Source organism: Arvicanthis niloticus, chromosome 15 (assembly GCF_011762505.2).
Source record: "Arvicanthis niloticus isolate mArvNil1 chromosome 15, mArvNil1.pat.X, whole genome shotgun sequence".
In the NCBI taxonomy this organism is placed as follows: Eukaryota; Metazoa; Chordata; class Mammalia; order Rodentia; family Muridae; genus Arvicanthis; species Arvicanthis niloticus.
In genome coordinates this window covers 6,585,016-6,599,287 of record NC_047672.1, presented here as the reverse complement: position 1 = coordinate 6,599,287, position 14,272 = coordinate 6,585,016, and the positions used below count along the sequence as shown (strand labels likewise).

At 36.7% G+C, this 14,272-nt stretch overlaps 1 protein-coding gene and 1 pseudogene across 1 annotated transcript; one reads left to right on the top strand and one right to left on the bottom strand.

Moving 5' to 3' along the window:
- The first annotated feature begins 8,510 nt into the window (after positions 1-8,510).
- Positions 8,511-9,392, top strand: LOC117720705 (vomeronasal type-1 receptor 100-like). The gene has a single exon (XM_034519332.1). It carries the CDS (start codon positions 8,511-8,513, stop codon positions 9,390-9,392), a length of 882 nt encoding a protein of 293 aa, XP_034375223.1.
- A 3,210-nt stretch (positions 9,393-12,602) lies between these two features.
- LOC117720959 (thioredoxin reductase-like selenoprotein T pseudogene) lies at positions 12,603-13,139 on the bottom strand (annotated as a pseudogene).
- Positions 13,140-14,272: the final 1,133 nt, after the last annotated feature.

Genomic DNA, 14,272 nt, shown 5'->3' with positions numbered 1-14,272 from the left:
TGTGCTATTCTATCTCCAGGAGAAATGGCAGACACTCCTCTAGGGGAGGACACCATAATCTTTGCTATTCTCATACAGTCTGGATCAATCACCCCAGGATGAATTATTAAGCCCTGCAAAGTGATGGAGCTCCTTCCTATAATCAAACCCACTGTGTTGGATGGTAATGGTCCCTGAAAATCTGTGTCAACCAATTGAGGGCCCATCTGAGGTGTTAATATGAGTCTGGAGGCAGAACAGAGGTCAAGTCCTGCACTTTCCAATGTGGCCAGCTATGGCGATCCCATTGCATTGGAGGCCTCAGGCTTGGCCAACTCTCAGCTACTGCTCCATATATTTAAGGGCCCTGAGGTCGGGGGCCCCGTGGCAAGTTTTTTGGCCTGACTCCTCTATATCCAGCATTGATAGGCTGTCCATTGATATCCTTTACAGGTCTGCATTTATTCGCCTAGTGGTTCCCCTTTTTACATCTAGGGCAAAGACCAGGCACCCTTGCTCTAGGGCCATCCAGGATTTGAAATTGTGGACACTGTCATTTTAAATGTCCTGGTTGACCACATTTAAAACATTTTCCACTTTTAGGGTTGTTTTGACTTTGGGTCATCTGCATAACAGTGGCTGCCAACCTGGCATTAGAAAGAGGCCTCCCTAGCTCTCTACAAATTTTCATCTACACCTCTAGCCCTTTGCTCTTATAAGGATTAATAGTCTGTCTACATCTTTGGTACGTTGTTCAAAAATCAGTTGGTTTAATAGTGGTATGGCTGCGTCAGGATCCCCAAAAATTCTTCCCCCTGCCTCCACCATTCTAGCCATGAAGTCGGCAAATGGCTCTGCTGATCCCTGAACAATCTTGGTTAGGTTTCCTGACACCTCACCTCTATTGGGAAGAGATTTCCATGCTCTAGTCCCTATATAATTGATTTTCTCATATACCTGCAAAGGGTAATTTGTTTGTTGATTTGCAAATCTGCCTTGGCCCAACAACATGTCCTGGTCCCAGGCCTGCTGGCCATTGGTGGCATTTACAGCAGCCTGCACCACTGAGAACTCTATAAAGTAGGCCTTCCAATCTAAGTATTGGCCAGGAGATAAACAAGCTCTAGCCAAATTCTGCCAATCACTGGGTGTCATGCAATATCTATGGAGGGACTCCAGTTGAGAAACCACAAAAGCGGCATTAATGCCATATGCTCTGACCCCCTCGGCCAGTCTTTGAATAACCTTCCAATTAACCTCTTCTTCCTCAGAACTTTCTTTGTTCTCAGACTTTTGAGATCGCTCCTCTTTCAGTTGCTCTAGCGCATCGCTACCCTTCTCTAACTCTGCAGTGCATTTCCCTTATCTATTCTCAAAGCAAGATCTCACCAGTTTTCACATAAGCTTTACTCCACTGGCTAGTTCTCCTTTTTCTTCAGCTGACTTAAGATCTCTTTCTAACTTCTCCCAACTGGGTAGTGTGATGTGCCCCGAAACTGAAAACCAGGGTGCAACCTCATTTATAGCCTGTAAAAATTTTTCCATGGTGGCCCTTTTAAGACCAACCCCTCTCGATTTTAGCAAGCCACGAAGAACATGCTGCAGCGACTGTGAGGATGATGAATTTCCCATTCTGCTTGGTGCAATGTTTGTATTAGAAGCACAAGGGCCTTTTATTTTTAATGAAACTAAAAAAAAAAATCCTTTAAATACTCTGTGTTCTTCTTATTCAATGGCTAGGCTAGTACTAAAGTTTACTGAAAATTAAGAGGGGTGCATCTATTCACTACCCTTTCTTCTGGATATTAATATCTATTAGTATCTATCTTCGATAGATACTAATAGAGGGGGGGAAAAGAAGCAAAGATGGTTTCATACTCCTGGAAAAACTTTTGTGGTTGGTATCAAGTGCCTTTTACTCCCGTGAGTAGTACCCCTCATTCCTCGGCCATCTTAAGGTCCTTTCCCGAAACCAAAACCTTATCCATGGCCTGTAAGAACTTTTCCTTTCGCTTTCAACTTGTCCCAAAACCAGGAACTTATATTGTCTCCTATCCGAGAACTTACCTTGTCCCACTTACCTGGGAACTTACCAGCTAGCTACCCTGACTGTGCTGAGTTCTGAACTCCCTGTATGGGCCACCACTTGTTGCTTCTATATCCGACCAGCAGACAGGAACAGCGCAACTCGGAGTTCTTCTCAACGCAAGTTATTCATGATCCTTTTCTATCCTCTCTCTCTGAAAGCTCCTCTCTCCCTCAGCCCCTTAACGGCTGTCCTTTTATACCCCTACCTGTCCCAATCAGCACCTGCCACGCGGGCGTGTTTCATTGGTGCACCTCAAACAGCCCGATTCTGCATGGCAGTGCGTCTGCACAGTAGTTCTGTGGTCGTGGCTCTGTCAGGGAAAGGTGGGCGGCGTGCAAACTGCCAAGAAGTGGTGCTTGAGACTTTGCAGGAGCCATTATAGCTGGCTGCAATGTCGCACTCGCTCCTCACAAGATTTATTTCTGCTGGTTCTTCTGGCTTTGAAATTTTACCGTGAGAGATCAGCAATTTCTACTCCAACATTTTGCTTTAATTAGGGAAGTTCATTTTTCATTTAACAGATTTTCTTTATTTGTCATCTGAATCTTTTCTTTTACAGCTTTCAATACACTTTTCATTTCTGTATACTTAGTCTTCTAGTTATAAGAAACCTAAAGATATTTTATTCTATTTTTGTCTTTGTTGTGTTTTCTATGTGCTTCTTGTGGGAGATGGGTGCATCTTTAGTCTGGTTTCTTCTATGATTTATTCAAGCTCATGTGTTTGCCATGGAATTAGGATTATTTTCTCTCACTTGTGCCTATAACATGAAGATTGACTTATGTCATGGTGTCCCACATGTACAATAGTTTCTAGGCATGCACTCTGTCAACTGAGCTACATCCCAGTCATACACCACAGTTTTCCCTGATAACACAGTTATATTACTTCACTTCTGTATGTTGTATAAGAAAGATTACTTTTCCTAACTGTGTTTGGAGGAAGAAACATTTTCCTAATTTTATAATAGGATCTTCTAATTTCTAGATGACACACTGAAGCCACTGTCAAGTAAGTATGTCTTAGACCATGAATGTTTTCAAAGCGAGAGTGATAACTTTGGGAATCTAAATGTTTTCTATTACTTTTAAGTGTGGTATTATTATTATTATTATTATTATTATTATTATTATTAATTACTTTTGTTTTGTTCATAAGGACTGGGATCAACAAAGCCAGATATTGCCTGGAGAGATTATCTCACACATGAGAAACCTAGAGTGCAGCTGTTACTACTTCACTGTTTTTATGGAATTAGGAAAGTTCACTTTTCCACTTTGTAACAACCTCAAAGTCAGAACTGCCTTCTCCAGATGATGGTAATTATGGGACTAGAGGGAGATGAGCTGATGACATTTCTGCCTTATAACTACTTCTTAGGACCCCATTCTCCAAGGATATGTGCTAACGGCCAAGCCTGGTGAGTGTTTCCTTTCTCTTCATTTTAGTCAGAGCTGTAAGTAAATGGTAGTAAATGGTAGAAGGGTGGAGGAGATTCTGTAATAAATGAGAGGAGGATTCTCTGCTTAGAATATTACTTTTAAACCATATGGAATAAGCATTTGAAAGATGCGTGTAGACATGAAGGCATCAGTTGTAATCATTTATAATAGAATGTAAATTTCATTTAATGTGACCTCTAATTATATATGTGACACTTGAAAGAGACTATTGGAAAGAGGACAGGGGCCCAATAGAAAGGTGGAGACAGAGAGAGAGAGAGAGAGAGAGAGAGAGAGAGAGAGAGAGAGAGAGAGAGAGCTAAAGTTCATCAATGGGTATTGTATATTGAATGGACATGTCATAAAACCATCACTTTTACAATAAATATGAATGTAAAAAAATCACTCAAGATGCAATATTTTAGAGAGCACATCTGACAGAAGATTCTCCTGAGTGTGTACTCTAAGAATTTGAAGATGATGGTTTCACCTAGGTATTACCAACTATGTTAGTTTTCAATTCCTGTAACAAAACACTTAGAGGGCGAAAACAAAGAGCACATGTTTCTTGGTGTGCAGGAGTACATTTATAGTCTTAAGTTACATTTAAATTGTACTTTGCATTTTCTCATTTTATTTCTTTTCTCAAGTTAACTTAATGTATGTTTTTTATACAATGAAACTTAAACTAGCTCTATACAAGAAATCGTGACTAACTTATCAGTAATTTTTTACTTTGTTAAGTTTGCATATATTTTGTATGTTTAGAAAAGTTTCAATTCTTGGCCTAGGAAATTATTAGACTTTGTTAACATTATATAATAAGTTTTTTTAAAAAAAATATTTGAGAGCGTTTTAAAAATTGTATTGCAATATTTCTAAAAAATTTTTTTCTGTATGTTTTAAAAGTATCTGGAAATCTCACTTCACTTATTTTTTAAATCCATGTAAAGTTATCCTTATAAAGAGATAAATTGGATAGGATTCAGTAGACATGTGAATTTTTCAATTAAAATAAATTCAATTTAAACATTTTAAGTTTTCTAAATTGAATCTTTTAACATTGTATATATATAGTATTAAGTAAACTGTTTATTAACAGTGAGAAAACTCTTTGTAATTATTGAAAGTCAAATCCTCCATGGTTTCCTCCAATACAATTTCTCATTGAAATATGCATTCCCAAAGAAATGCAAAGTAAATTTAAGTTTAGGTAATAAATATCACAAGCCCATTTTATTTTTGTTGAATATCATTTACTGATGTATATAAGAGTAAAATAGAAAATTTAGGCAAGTGTGGTGGCACAGGCCTATGATGTCAACACTTTTAGGGATAAGGGTTTGATTGAAGTCAGTCTGAACTACAGATTGCTATCTCCCTCTTTCTTCTTCAACACACACACACACACAGATGCACACACACATGCACTCCCCTACAAAACCAATATTGAACTGTAAAACAGATTATGTAGAATTATGGAATTGATAATTTTTAAAAAATGAGCAAAATGATGTCAGTTAATGTCATTACATCACTGGCTAGAGAGTATCAATGCTAACAAAACTAAGTGATAAGTTTTGAATTTATATTTGTAATAATTATGGAATTTTTAGTTTTTTTTCAGTAATTCACATTAAACGTCTATGCTGGTGCAGTAGACAGGGCCCATGGATTTGTTCAAGTCAACTGGAAGCAGAGAACACATTCTATATTTTCCTTAAAATTGATTTTATTTCACAAATATAATTTATATGTTTTAGTTTTTCACTCAGTTGATCTCAAGGTACATGTGTTAGCAGACCTGGCCACCTCTGTCATTGCTCTACTCTCAGTAGTCCCATAATTTCACATACAAACAGACACACAGACACAGACACACAGACACAGACACACAGACACACACACAGACCCACACACACAGTGAAAATTTTTATATTTTTCCAAAATTATGCCATGCAACGTGTAATGAAGATCTGGGGTATGATTGGTTTCACAAATTCTCTGCAGTGACTCCTCTGCTGCTGCTGCTGCTGCTGCTGCTTCATCTCAAGAGAACTGACTCATAGTGTGAGGTTGTAATGTTCTAGTCAGCATCTGTGTGCTTACTTTTACACCCATGCTAAACTCAATTTCCAAAGAACAATTCACCCATTTCAATTATTTAAGTGTATCAGGTAATAGGTATGAATTAATATCTTAGTAATAAGTGATCAGTGTTTATTTCTGTTGTCATTGTCCATTTAATAAAGATTCCATGGAACTAGCTTGGGTGACTAAGGTCTTTATATCCTGAGATTCCTGAAGACTTATTCTTGTTGCTGACAGTAGACAATACATCAGCCAACACCATGTATCTTGTCACCTGAAATCACATACATACTCACTTTACGTTCTTTGTAATCAGTCATATAGCTTTTATATATGACTTTTTTTTATATATTTTTATATATATTTTTATATCTTTATATATATTTTTATATATTTTTTTTATAGTCATATAGCTTTTAGGTCATTACTCATTAAATGTAGTGAAGCTTAAAATAAAAATGATTCTTGTCATTTATTAAGTTTGTATGTTCCTTAGATTACTACATCTCGACAAGGCAGAAGGCAAAGATCACCATAAATTAATAAACCAAGAATGTTCCAAAATTAAATACTGTGATAATGAAGAGGTAAAGTGATCTTTCTTTTAAAATGTAGAGCTAAGTAGAAAGAAGCTCTCAGTCTGATTGCAGCTCTCTGTATACTGCTTTGTTTTGTGGTCTGGGTCAATTTAATAGTTATGGCTTCTCTACTCTTATAAACATTTATGGACACAATTTGGGTTTCAGCACTTACAACTAACTATTACTGTGAATGCACCCAGCACTGCAATTCTTTTTCAAATAAATGACTTTTTTTCATTGGATGCATATGTTAACAACTCTGTAGTTATGGTAACTATGGTCTTTCCTGGTCCAGTCTCCGCTTCAGTGAACCTCAGAGAAAGATGGCTCTTCATCAATTGGAAGATGTGTCATTTTTTGTCTGTGAAAATTATTTACAAAACAATGGATGTGAAGAGAGACTTTGAAGAACATATCTTTGGGAAAAGAAAAAAAAAAACCTCAGATTACTATCTTTTACCTTAAATGATTATCTTTTCATATTTCTTTATTACATGTGCTATATTAATAATTTGTAGGTGTAAAAGTAAAATAGTGTTTGTCTTTATAGCTGAAAGTAGTTCTTTTATCCTTAAGTGGAGTTCACAAAGGATTTTAGTGTGATGGGAACTGACTTGAAATCCATCTATGACCATTTATAACTGTAATAGCTGCATAATTAATAGTGTGTGGAAAGCACAGTAATGGTATCTCAATGTATCTATATCTTTGATTATAAATTGTGAGGATATAAAATTTCTTTGAGAAAAAAACATTAAAAATTTTTACTTGACATAAACATTTTGTTGATGTGAAAATTTAAAGGTTCTTTGGAAAGCTGTTTGGATGTTGTTTTACTGGACTCAACACTGGAAGGAACATTTAGCTGAAGTGAACACTGGTGAAAGACTAAGTCAGACTCCTGAAGGTATGTTTAGCTAATGCAGACATAGATGAAAGATTGTTCTGCTAAAGCAAGCACATGAAAAGATACATGATGAAAGATTCTTTGCTAATAACACAAAGCATTGCTCTGCCTTACATTGTACAGTTGAGGTGCACTTGTTGGTTTCTATAGAGAGAATCGCACCAAAAGCTTTTGATGGTGTGCAGTTTCTTGCCACTGCTGTGGACTCAGGCTGATTGGCAGAATGATGCCAGCTGAGACAGACACAAGACACATGCTGAGGCAAGATATGTGCTGAGGACAAACATGTTCAGAGGCAGGACATGTGGAGGACAAATGATGTTTGGAAGGTATAAATAGGAACTGAGGGACTGTAATGGGAAGCTGAGCCAGGCTCACATATAGAGCTAGCTGTGCAATTCTTGTGGGTCTCATGTCTTCTATGTTCTTTGCTTCTCTGAGACAGGTACAGCCGAGAACTTCTCCTGGCATACCTTCTTGTCCTTTCTGCTGACTTGTGCTGTGGCTGTGGCTTGGCTATTTTTTTTAGGATTAATAGTGCTAGCACTACCCTGACTCTACTGAACAGTATTGGTGTTGTACCATTGGAGTGTTCACAAGTGGATCAAGCTGTCACTGCTAATGTGTGAACTAAACTTCAGATTTCTAGACAACCAAAGATAGGAGTTGCTCCAAAGGATCTTTCTAAACAGGTCCACTTCCCCTGCCTGCCCCTTCCCACCACTAGAAGCCTTTCTTTCCCACTACCTTTCTGTGGTGAGTAGTGGGCTAAAAGGGAGGTTAAAGCATTTTAGAACTATCATTAAAAATAAGGATTGAAAAAAATTAAAGACACATTTTAGCAATGAAAAATATAATTATGAATTATCACTGTTATTTCATTAGAATTATGAGTTAAAACATAGATAGTTGCAAAAGAGAGCTTAGTAAAATAATGAAATATGAGGCAGAATCTCACCTGATCATTTGGATTGCTTTTGTGAAATTTTCCCCAGACCAACAAATGTTTTGTTATATGGATGTGATTATTATTCTGTACTCATCACTACTATTTTATATGTTTACTATAAAATGAGACAATTTAAATCAATAGGATTGGATTTCTAAGGCATTAGACTTGGGTGCTTGAAACAAAGTGTTCATTCTGTATATATATATATGACTCTAAAGTTATTTATTATCTATCTATCTATACACTGTATAGAGGAGATATATGTATGGTAATATAGACATGTAGGGTATGATGCGCTCTCTGGAACATCAGAAGTTGAAGAGACAGACTAATGCAGAAGTAGTAGAGAAAATAGAATGGTGATATAGACACACCATTCAAAGAATCACAAGTTTCATGTATATGCTGTTTTTTTTTCAGATATATGAAATACACTTCTACTTTGCTCTTAAGAGGAATATATTCTCTTATGTCCTCATTAGAAAATATCCTTCATTTCCAAGCTGGACTTGGAGTCCTAGCCAATATGTTTCTTCTTCTTTTGTATATTTTCATAATCCTAGGTCATAGACCTAAACCCATGGACCTGATCTCCTGTCAACTGACCTTTATTCACATTATGATGATCCTCGCTGGAGGAAATATTTGGCTTGCAGACATATTTGAGTCACTAAACATTGAGAATGACATCAAATGTAAGACAACTTTTTACATAAGTAGGGTGATGAGAGGTCTCTCTATCTGTAACACCTGCCTTCTGAGTGTGTTCCAGGCTATCACAATCAGTCCTAGTATCTCTTTGCTGGCAAAATTTAAACATAAACTAAAAAAGTACATGATCAATGCTTTATTTTATATTTGGGTCTTCAATTTGTCTGTCAGTAGTGATTCAATATTGTCTGTTGGTAGTTTTACCAATGTGAGTGAGACCAAGCAGATAAAAGTGACTAAAACCTGCTCACTCTTCCCTGTTAACTACTTCATTAGGGGATTAAGTTTTACACTCTCATCATCCAGAGATGTGTTTCTTGTAGGAGTCATGCTGAATACAAGTACATACATGATTATTATCCTGCGCAGACATCAAAGGCGATTCAGGTATCTTCATAGCATCACTCACCTGAGAGCATCCCCTGAGAAAAAGGCCACCCAGACTATCTTGCTGCTAGTGGTTTTCTTTGTGGTCATGTACTGGGTGGACTTCATCATCTCATCCACCTCAGTCCTGTTGTGGGTATATGATCCAATTGTCCTGACTATTCAGAAGTTTGTGGCTAATGTATATCCCACAATTACACCTTTGGTTCAAATCAGTTCTGATAAGAGAATAATCAATGTATTGAAAAACTAGGAGTCCAAATAAAACAGGATTTAAAAAAAAATGATTATTTCTCTTTTTGAATATGATTCATGTATTTTTATTTCTATATAAAAGTGTTGCACCACAATGTATGCATGTGTGCATTCCTAATGCTCACAGAGGCCTTAAGAGATTATGGGTTCCCAGAAAATGAAGTTTCAGATGACTGTATGTGCCATGCCATTGTAGTCCCAGTAATTGTATTTTTCTAAATTAAAGAATCTTCTTAAACTTTAATTGTTCAAGTAGCAAAATGACTATCTTCATATGACTTCAAATAAAGTTTGTGGCATTATATACATATTCTTTTTAAAAATACTTTTAATTTTTTACAGTCTAGTCATTGCTGTTCTTTTATCCTTATACTGACTGATTTTCTGTCAACTTTACTGAAGCTAGATTCATCAAAGAGAAAGCATCCTCAGTTGAAAAATTGCCTCTGTGAGATTCATACTAGTGAATTAGAAATTTTCTCAATTGTTGATGAATTTGGGAAGGTCTAGCCTAAAGTGAATGGTGCCATCCCTTGGTTAGTTCTCAAGGGTTCTGTTAGATAAAGGCAGAGAAAACCAGTGGAAATAAGGCAGAGAGCAGCAGGAATACCATGCCTCTGCATCGTCCCCTGCCTAGAGGTTCCTGCCTATTTGAGTTCCTGTCCCAATTTCTTTGTTGATGAACAGCAATGTGTAAGTATGAGCTGAATAAATCCTTTTCTCACCAATATGTGTTTTATTCATGGTATTTTATCACTCCTATAGAATCCCTAATACAAACCCTCTACCAGATATGTAGCTGGTATGAAATCTTTTCCCATTCTGAAGCTGTCTAATTTGTCTATATGACTGTCTCTTTCTCCATGTCAAAGATTTTTATTTGATGATGTCCCATTTACTAATTGTTGTTCTTAGTGCCTGTGTAAATACTATTCTGCTCTGAATATTTTTTTTCTGTAACAATGAGCTCAAGATGATTCCCAACTTCTTCATCTATCATGTTCAGTCTATCCAGCCTTTTGCTGAGGACTTTGATCCATTTAGACTTGGGTTTTGTGTAGTTTAACTGGTATGGATTTATTCTCATTCTTCTATATGCAAACATTAAGTTTGGTTGTTACTATTTGTTGAAGATAAAGTCTTTTATCTATTATGTATTTCTGACTTCATCAAAACTCAGGTACCCATTGGCATATGGACTGATGTCTGAGTCTTTAATTCAACTCCTCTAAACAGTGTGTTTGTTTTTGTATCAATGCTATGATATTTTTGTTAGCATAGCTTGAGAGTACAATTTAAGATCAGGAATCTTGATACTGAAAAAAACAGTCTGCTTCCATCTTAGGCTTAAAAGCCATCTTATAGCAAAGACCAACTAGATTCATTCCTGTTTATGGTTAAAATCCTGCTTCTCAGGATTGGACTATGTTCCACCTGTGACTCTAACTGCAAATCATAACTTTGACTTTTTTAGTACCTACTTTTGATCATTGTCCTAAAATGCTTTAACCTCCCCTTTAGACCACCACCTACCAGAGACAGTGGAAAAGAAAGGATACAGGGGAATTGGATTTGTTCTTTGGAGCAACTCTCACCTGTGTTGTCTGGAAATTGGCAGTTCAGTTCACAGGTCAGCAACAGCAGCCCTCTAGAAAATACTTCATGGATAAAACCAATAATCCAGTTCTGGCACTACCTAGCAAGGATATCCAGGTCTCACTCAGCCTTGGCACAAGTCAGAATGAGGGGGAACAGGGAGGAATTCCAGGAATAATTCTAGGTTGTGCCTTTCTCAGAGAAGCTAACACTGGTGAAGACAACACCAACCACCACTGCACAGCTAGCTGTACCAGCAAGCTGAGCTCAGCCTCTGCCGTTGTTCATCAGTCTTTTTTATATTCCTTCTACACATTAGAAGTCTGCCATGGATCTTTCCTCAGCATGTGTCTTGCCTCAACATGTACATCTGTCTCAGCTAATATCACTCTGCTATCCAACCTGAGTCCACAGAAGTGGCAAGAAGCATCAGCACCCCACCAGAAGTTTATTGGTGTGCTTCTCTTTATGGAGTCCTGACAAATTGAGCTCAACTATGCAATGTATGACAGACCTATGCACGCAAATCATTAGCAAAAATCCTTTGTCATGTGTCATTTTACATGCTTGCTTTAGCAGACAGAACATCCTTGCTACTGTGTTTGCTTCATTGAAATTTTCCTTCATTCAGGACTGAGTCTGCCTCAGTCTTGCACCTGTGTCTGTTTCAATGAAACATTCCTTCATGTGTTTGCCTTATCAAAACACCATCCAACACAATTGAGTGTCTGAAGAACACTTGAGTTTCCACTTCATATCTCCCTTTCTGTTTAAGAATTGTCCTTTTCTTTAACATTAACAATCTATACAAAATAGAAATAATTATAAGAACAATCACATATCCAATAAATAGCTTATGTATAATAAAGTAAAACAATAGCCTAACCAAACAACTTTAAATTTTTAATAATTTATATTAATTAAACAAAACTTAAATTCTATTAATATACAATAATAAACATCTTAAATTTCTATAAATATACAATAATTAAAAATGTCAAATATCTATCAATATAGAAGAAAAAACCTTACATTTCTATAAAAGTAAAATACAATAATTAAACACCTTAAATTTCTATTAATATATAATAATTAAACAAAAACCTTTAATTTCTATTAATATAAAATAATGAAGCAACACCCAGGACTATAACAACCATAACACATCAAGAGAGCAAAACTACCCACCCCCAATTTAACAGATTGGGATAATGTTCTTCTTACATATATTTATTTTCCGGTGAATTGGGGCAAAGAATTCCTGTTTGGGGGTAGCAGTAGCATTTATTGCCCAGTATCTGTATTTATTTATTCAGTCTTTGTATTGTCTGCTCATACTGTATATTGTCCATGTCTTGTGATCAATCACTTATCCTAGCACTTTTGAAGTTGATTTGCATGCATTTTTGAGAAATCACTATCTAAGACAGTCTGTGGGTCATTTGGGCTATTTACTTTGTGAAGACAACCATGTCTCAAGTGATAAGAGGTTTTTTCTGGTCAGATCTGATTTTTTTAAAAGTTTTGTTGGTAACCATATTTTTTTTATTCCCTGTAGATACATAAGATACATAACCATGTCCCCATCTTAAAACTATTGCAGGTTTCTATTCTAATGTATAATTTCTAGTTCTGATGACCTGTTGTAACTGTATAAATAACAAGGCAGCTTAGAGCACACCAGCACATCATTTAAAGTTATCTCAAATGCACCTGTTGACATATATTGGTTCTCAATCATGTTGCTCAAGAAGAAAACCATCATACATGCATAACCCTTATTTTCTTGGCTCCCACTGTCAAATGCTAGGAGCTTCCATGCCAAGTAAATCAAAAGGATCTTTGCCAAAAATTATTAAGCCTATTGATACTAGTTTGACGACTGACGGGAAAGATGCTGTGGGTCTATAAATTGGTTGAGGGACCTAATACTTTCCTTCCATACAGTTGTCTTGATAATATGGTTCTGTATGCACTTCTCAAACACCTACCTGTATCCTCAGCATATACAAATCTGGAACTTAAGCAGTGTTGCCATAGTTTGCTGCATTTTTAATCTATTGCTGGGCACACTGCCTAGTTTGGCAGAGGCCCCGCTGTAGACCACCACAGATGCTGCCATCAATAGAAGCAGCAGGAGCCTTGTCATATTGTGACAGCCACTCTGGCTTCCTTCAGACCAAGCCTGTTGAAGTGGCAAGAAGCAGCAACACACCACCAGAAACTCTGAAAGACCTTCATGCTACCACAGTTGCCAATGGATTTGTTTCTGTGCCACCCAAGTTCCAGATATGCTTCATTCCCATCTAAATGGATTTTCCCTCTAAAGCCCTTTCCTTGAGGATATAGTTGATGTCTTCTGTCAGGCGTGTCTCCCTGACCCTACCACCTGAGTTCTGGGATTTCTTATATATACCTGCACAAACTGATCCACTGTCTTCTTTGCTCACAAGGCAATCAATAACAGATTAAAATAATGTCCCAAGATGGTCTTGTTTCTTCATCACAATACATAAAGAGAAAGCATAACATCTCTGACTTTCTATCTCTTAAAGATACAGGAAATGCCTATCTTCTATTTGAGGCAGTTTTTAGGGTCACTGCAAAGCAAGTCTGCAATTCTCTATGCTGTGCAATGATTTATTGACTTCAGCATTGTTAATTCTTATTGATGGTGAATTACTAATATACTATTACTTTAAAACTAAGAAATGTGACAGATTTAAAGCCCTGTGTGTTTAAATAAATGTATTATAAGTTTAAAAAAAAAGAAACTTTTTGGTGCATTTCTTTTTGTGGAGCCCTGAAAAATGGAGCTCAACTACACAATGTAAAGTGGACCAATACATGCATGTCATTAGTGAAGAATGCTTTAATCACATGTCCTTTTACCATACTTGCTTCAGCAGAACATCCTTTCTTCTGTGTCTGCTGCAGTGAAATATTCCTTCATGAGCCTTAGTCTTTTACCTGTGTCCACTTCAATGAAACATCCCTTCACATGTTTGCCTTAGCAAAACATCATCCAACACAACTGAATTTCCAAAAACCCATAGTTTCCAATACAACTATGATTCTGTACTACCTGATCCAGGAATGACAATCATGTCCTTGAGTCAAAAAGTTGTTTATAACCACCTTGCAAAACTACCTTTGTTTCAAATGGTTCTATGACCACCTATGACTACAACATAATGCCCATCTTGCAACCATGTCTTAGTTTTATGTTCTCTTAACCTGTCAAATTTGTGTTCTATTCTTGTAACTGTCTATTTTGGCCAC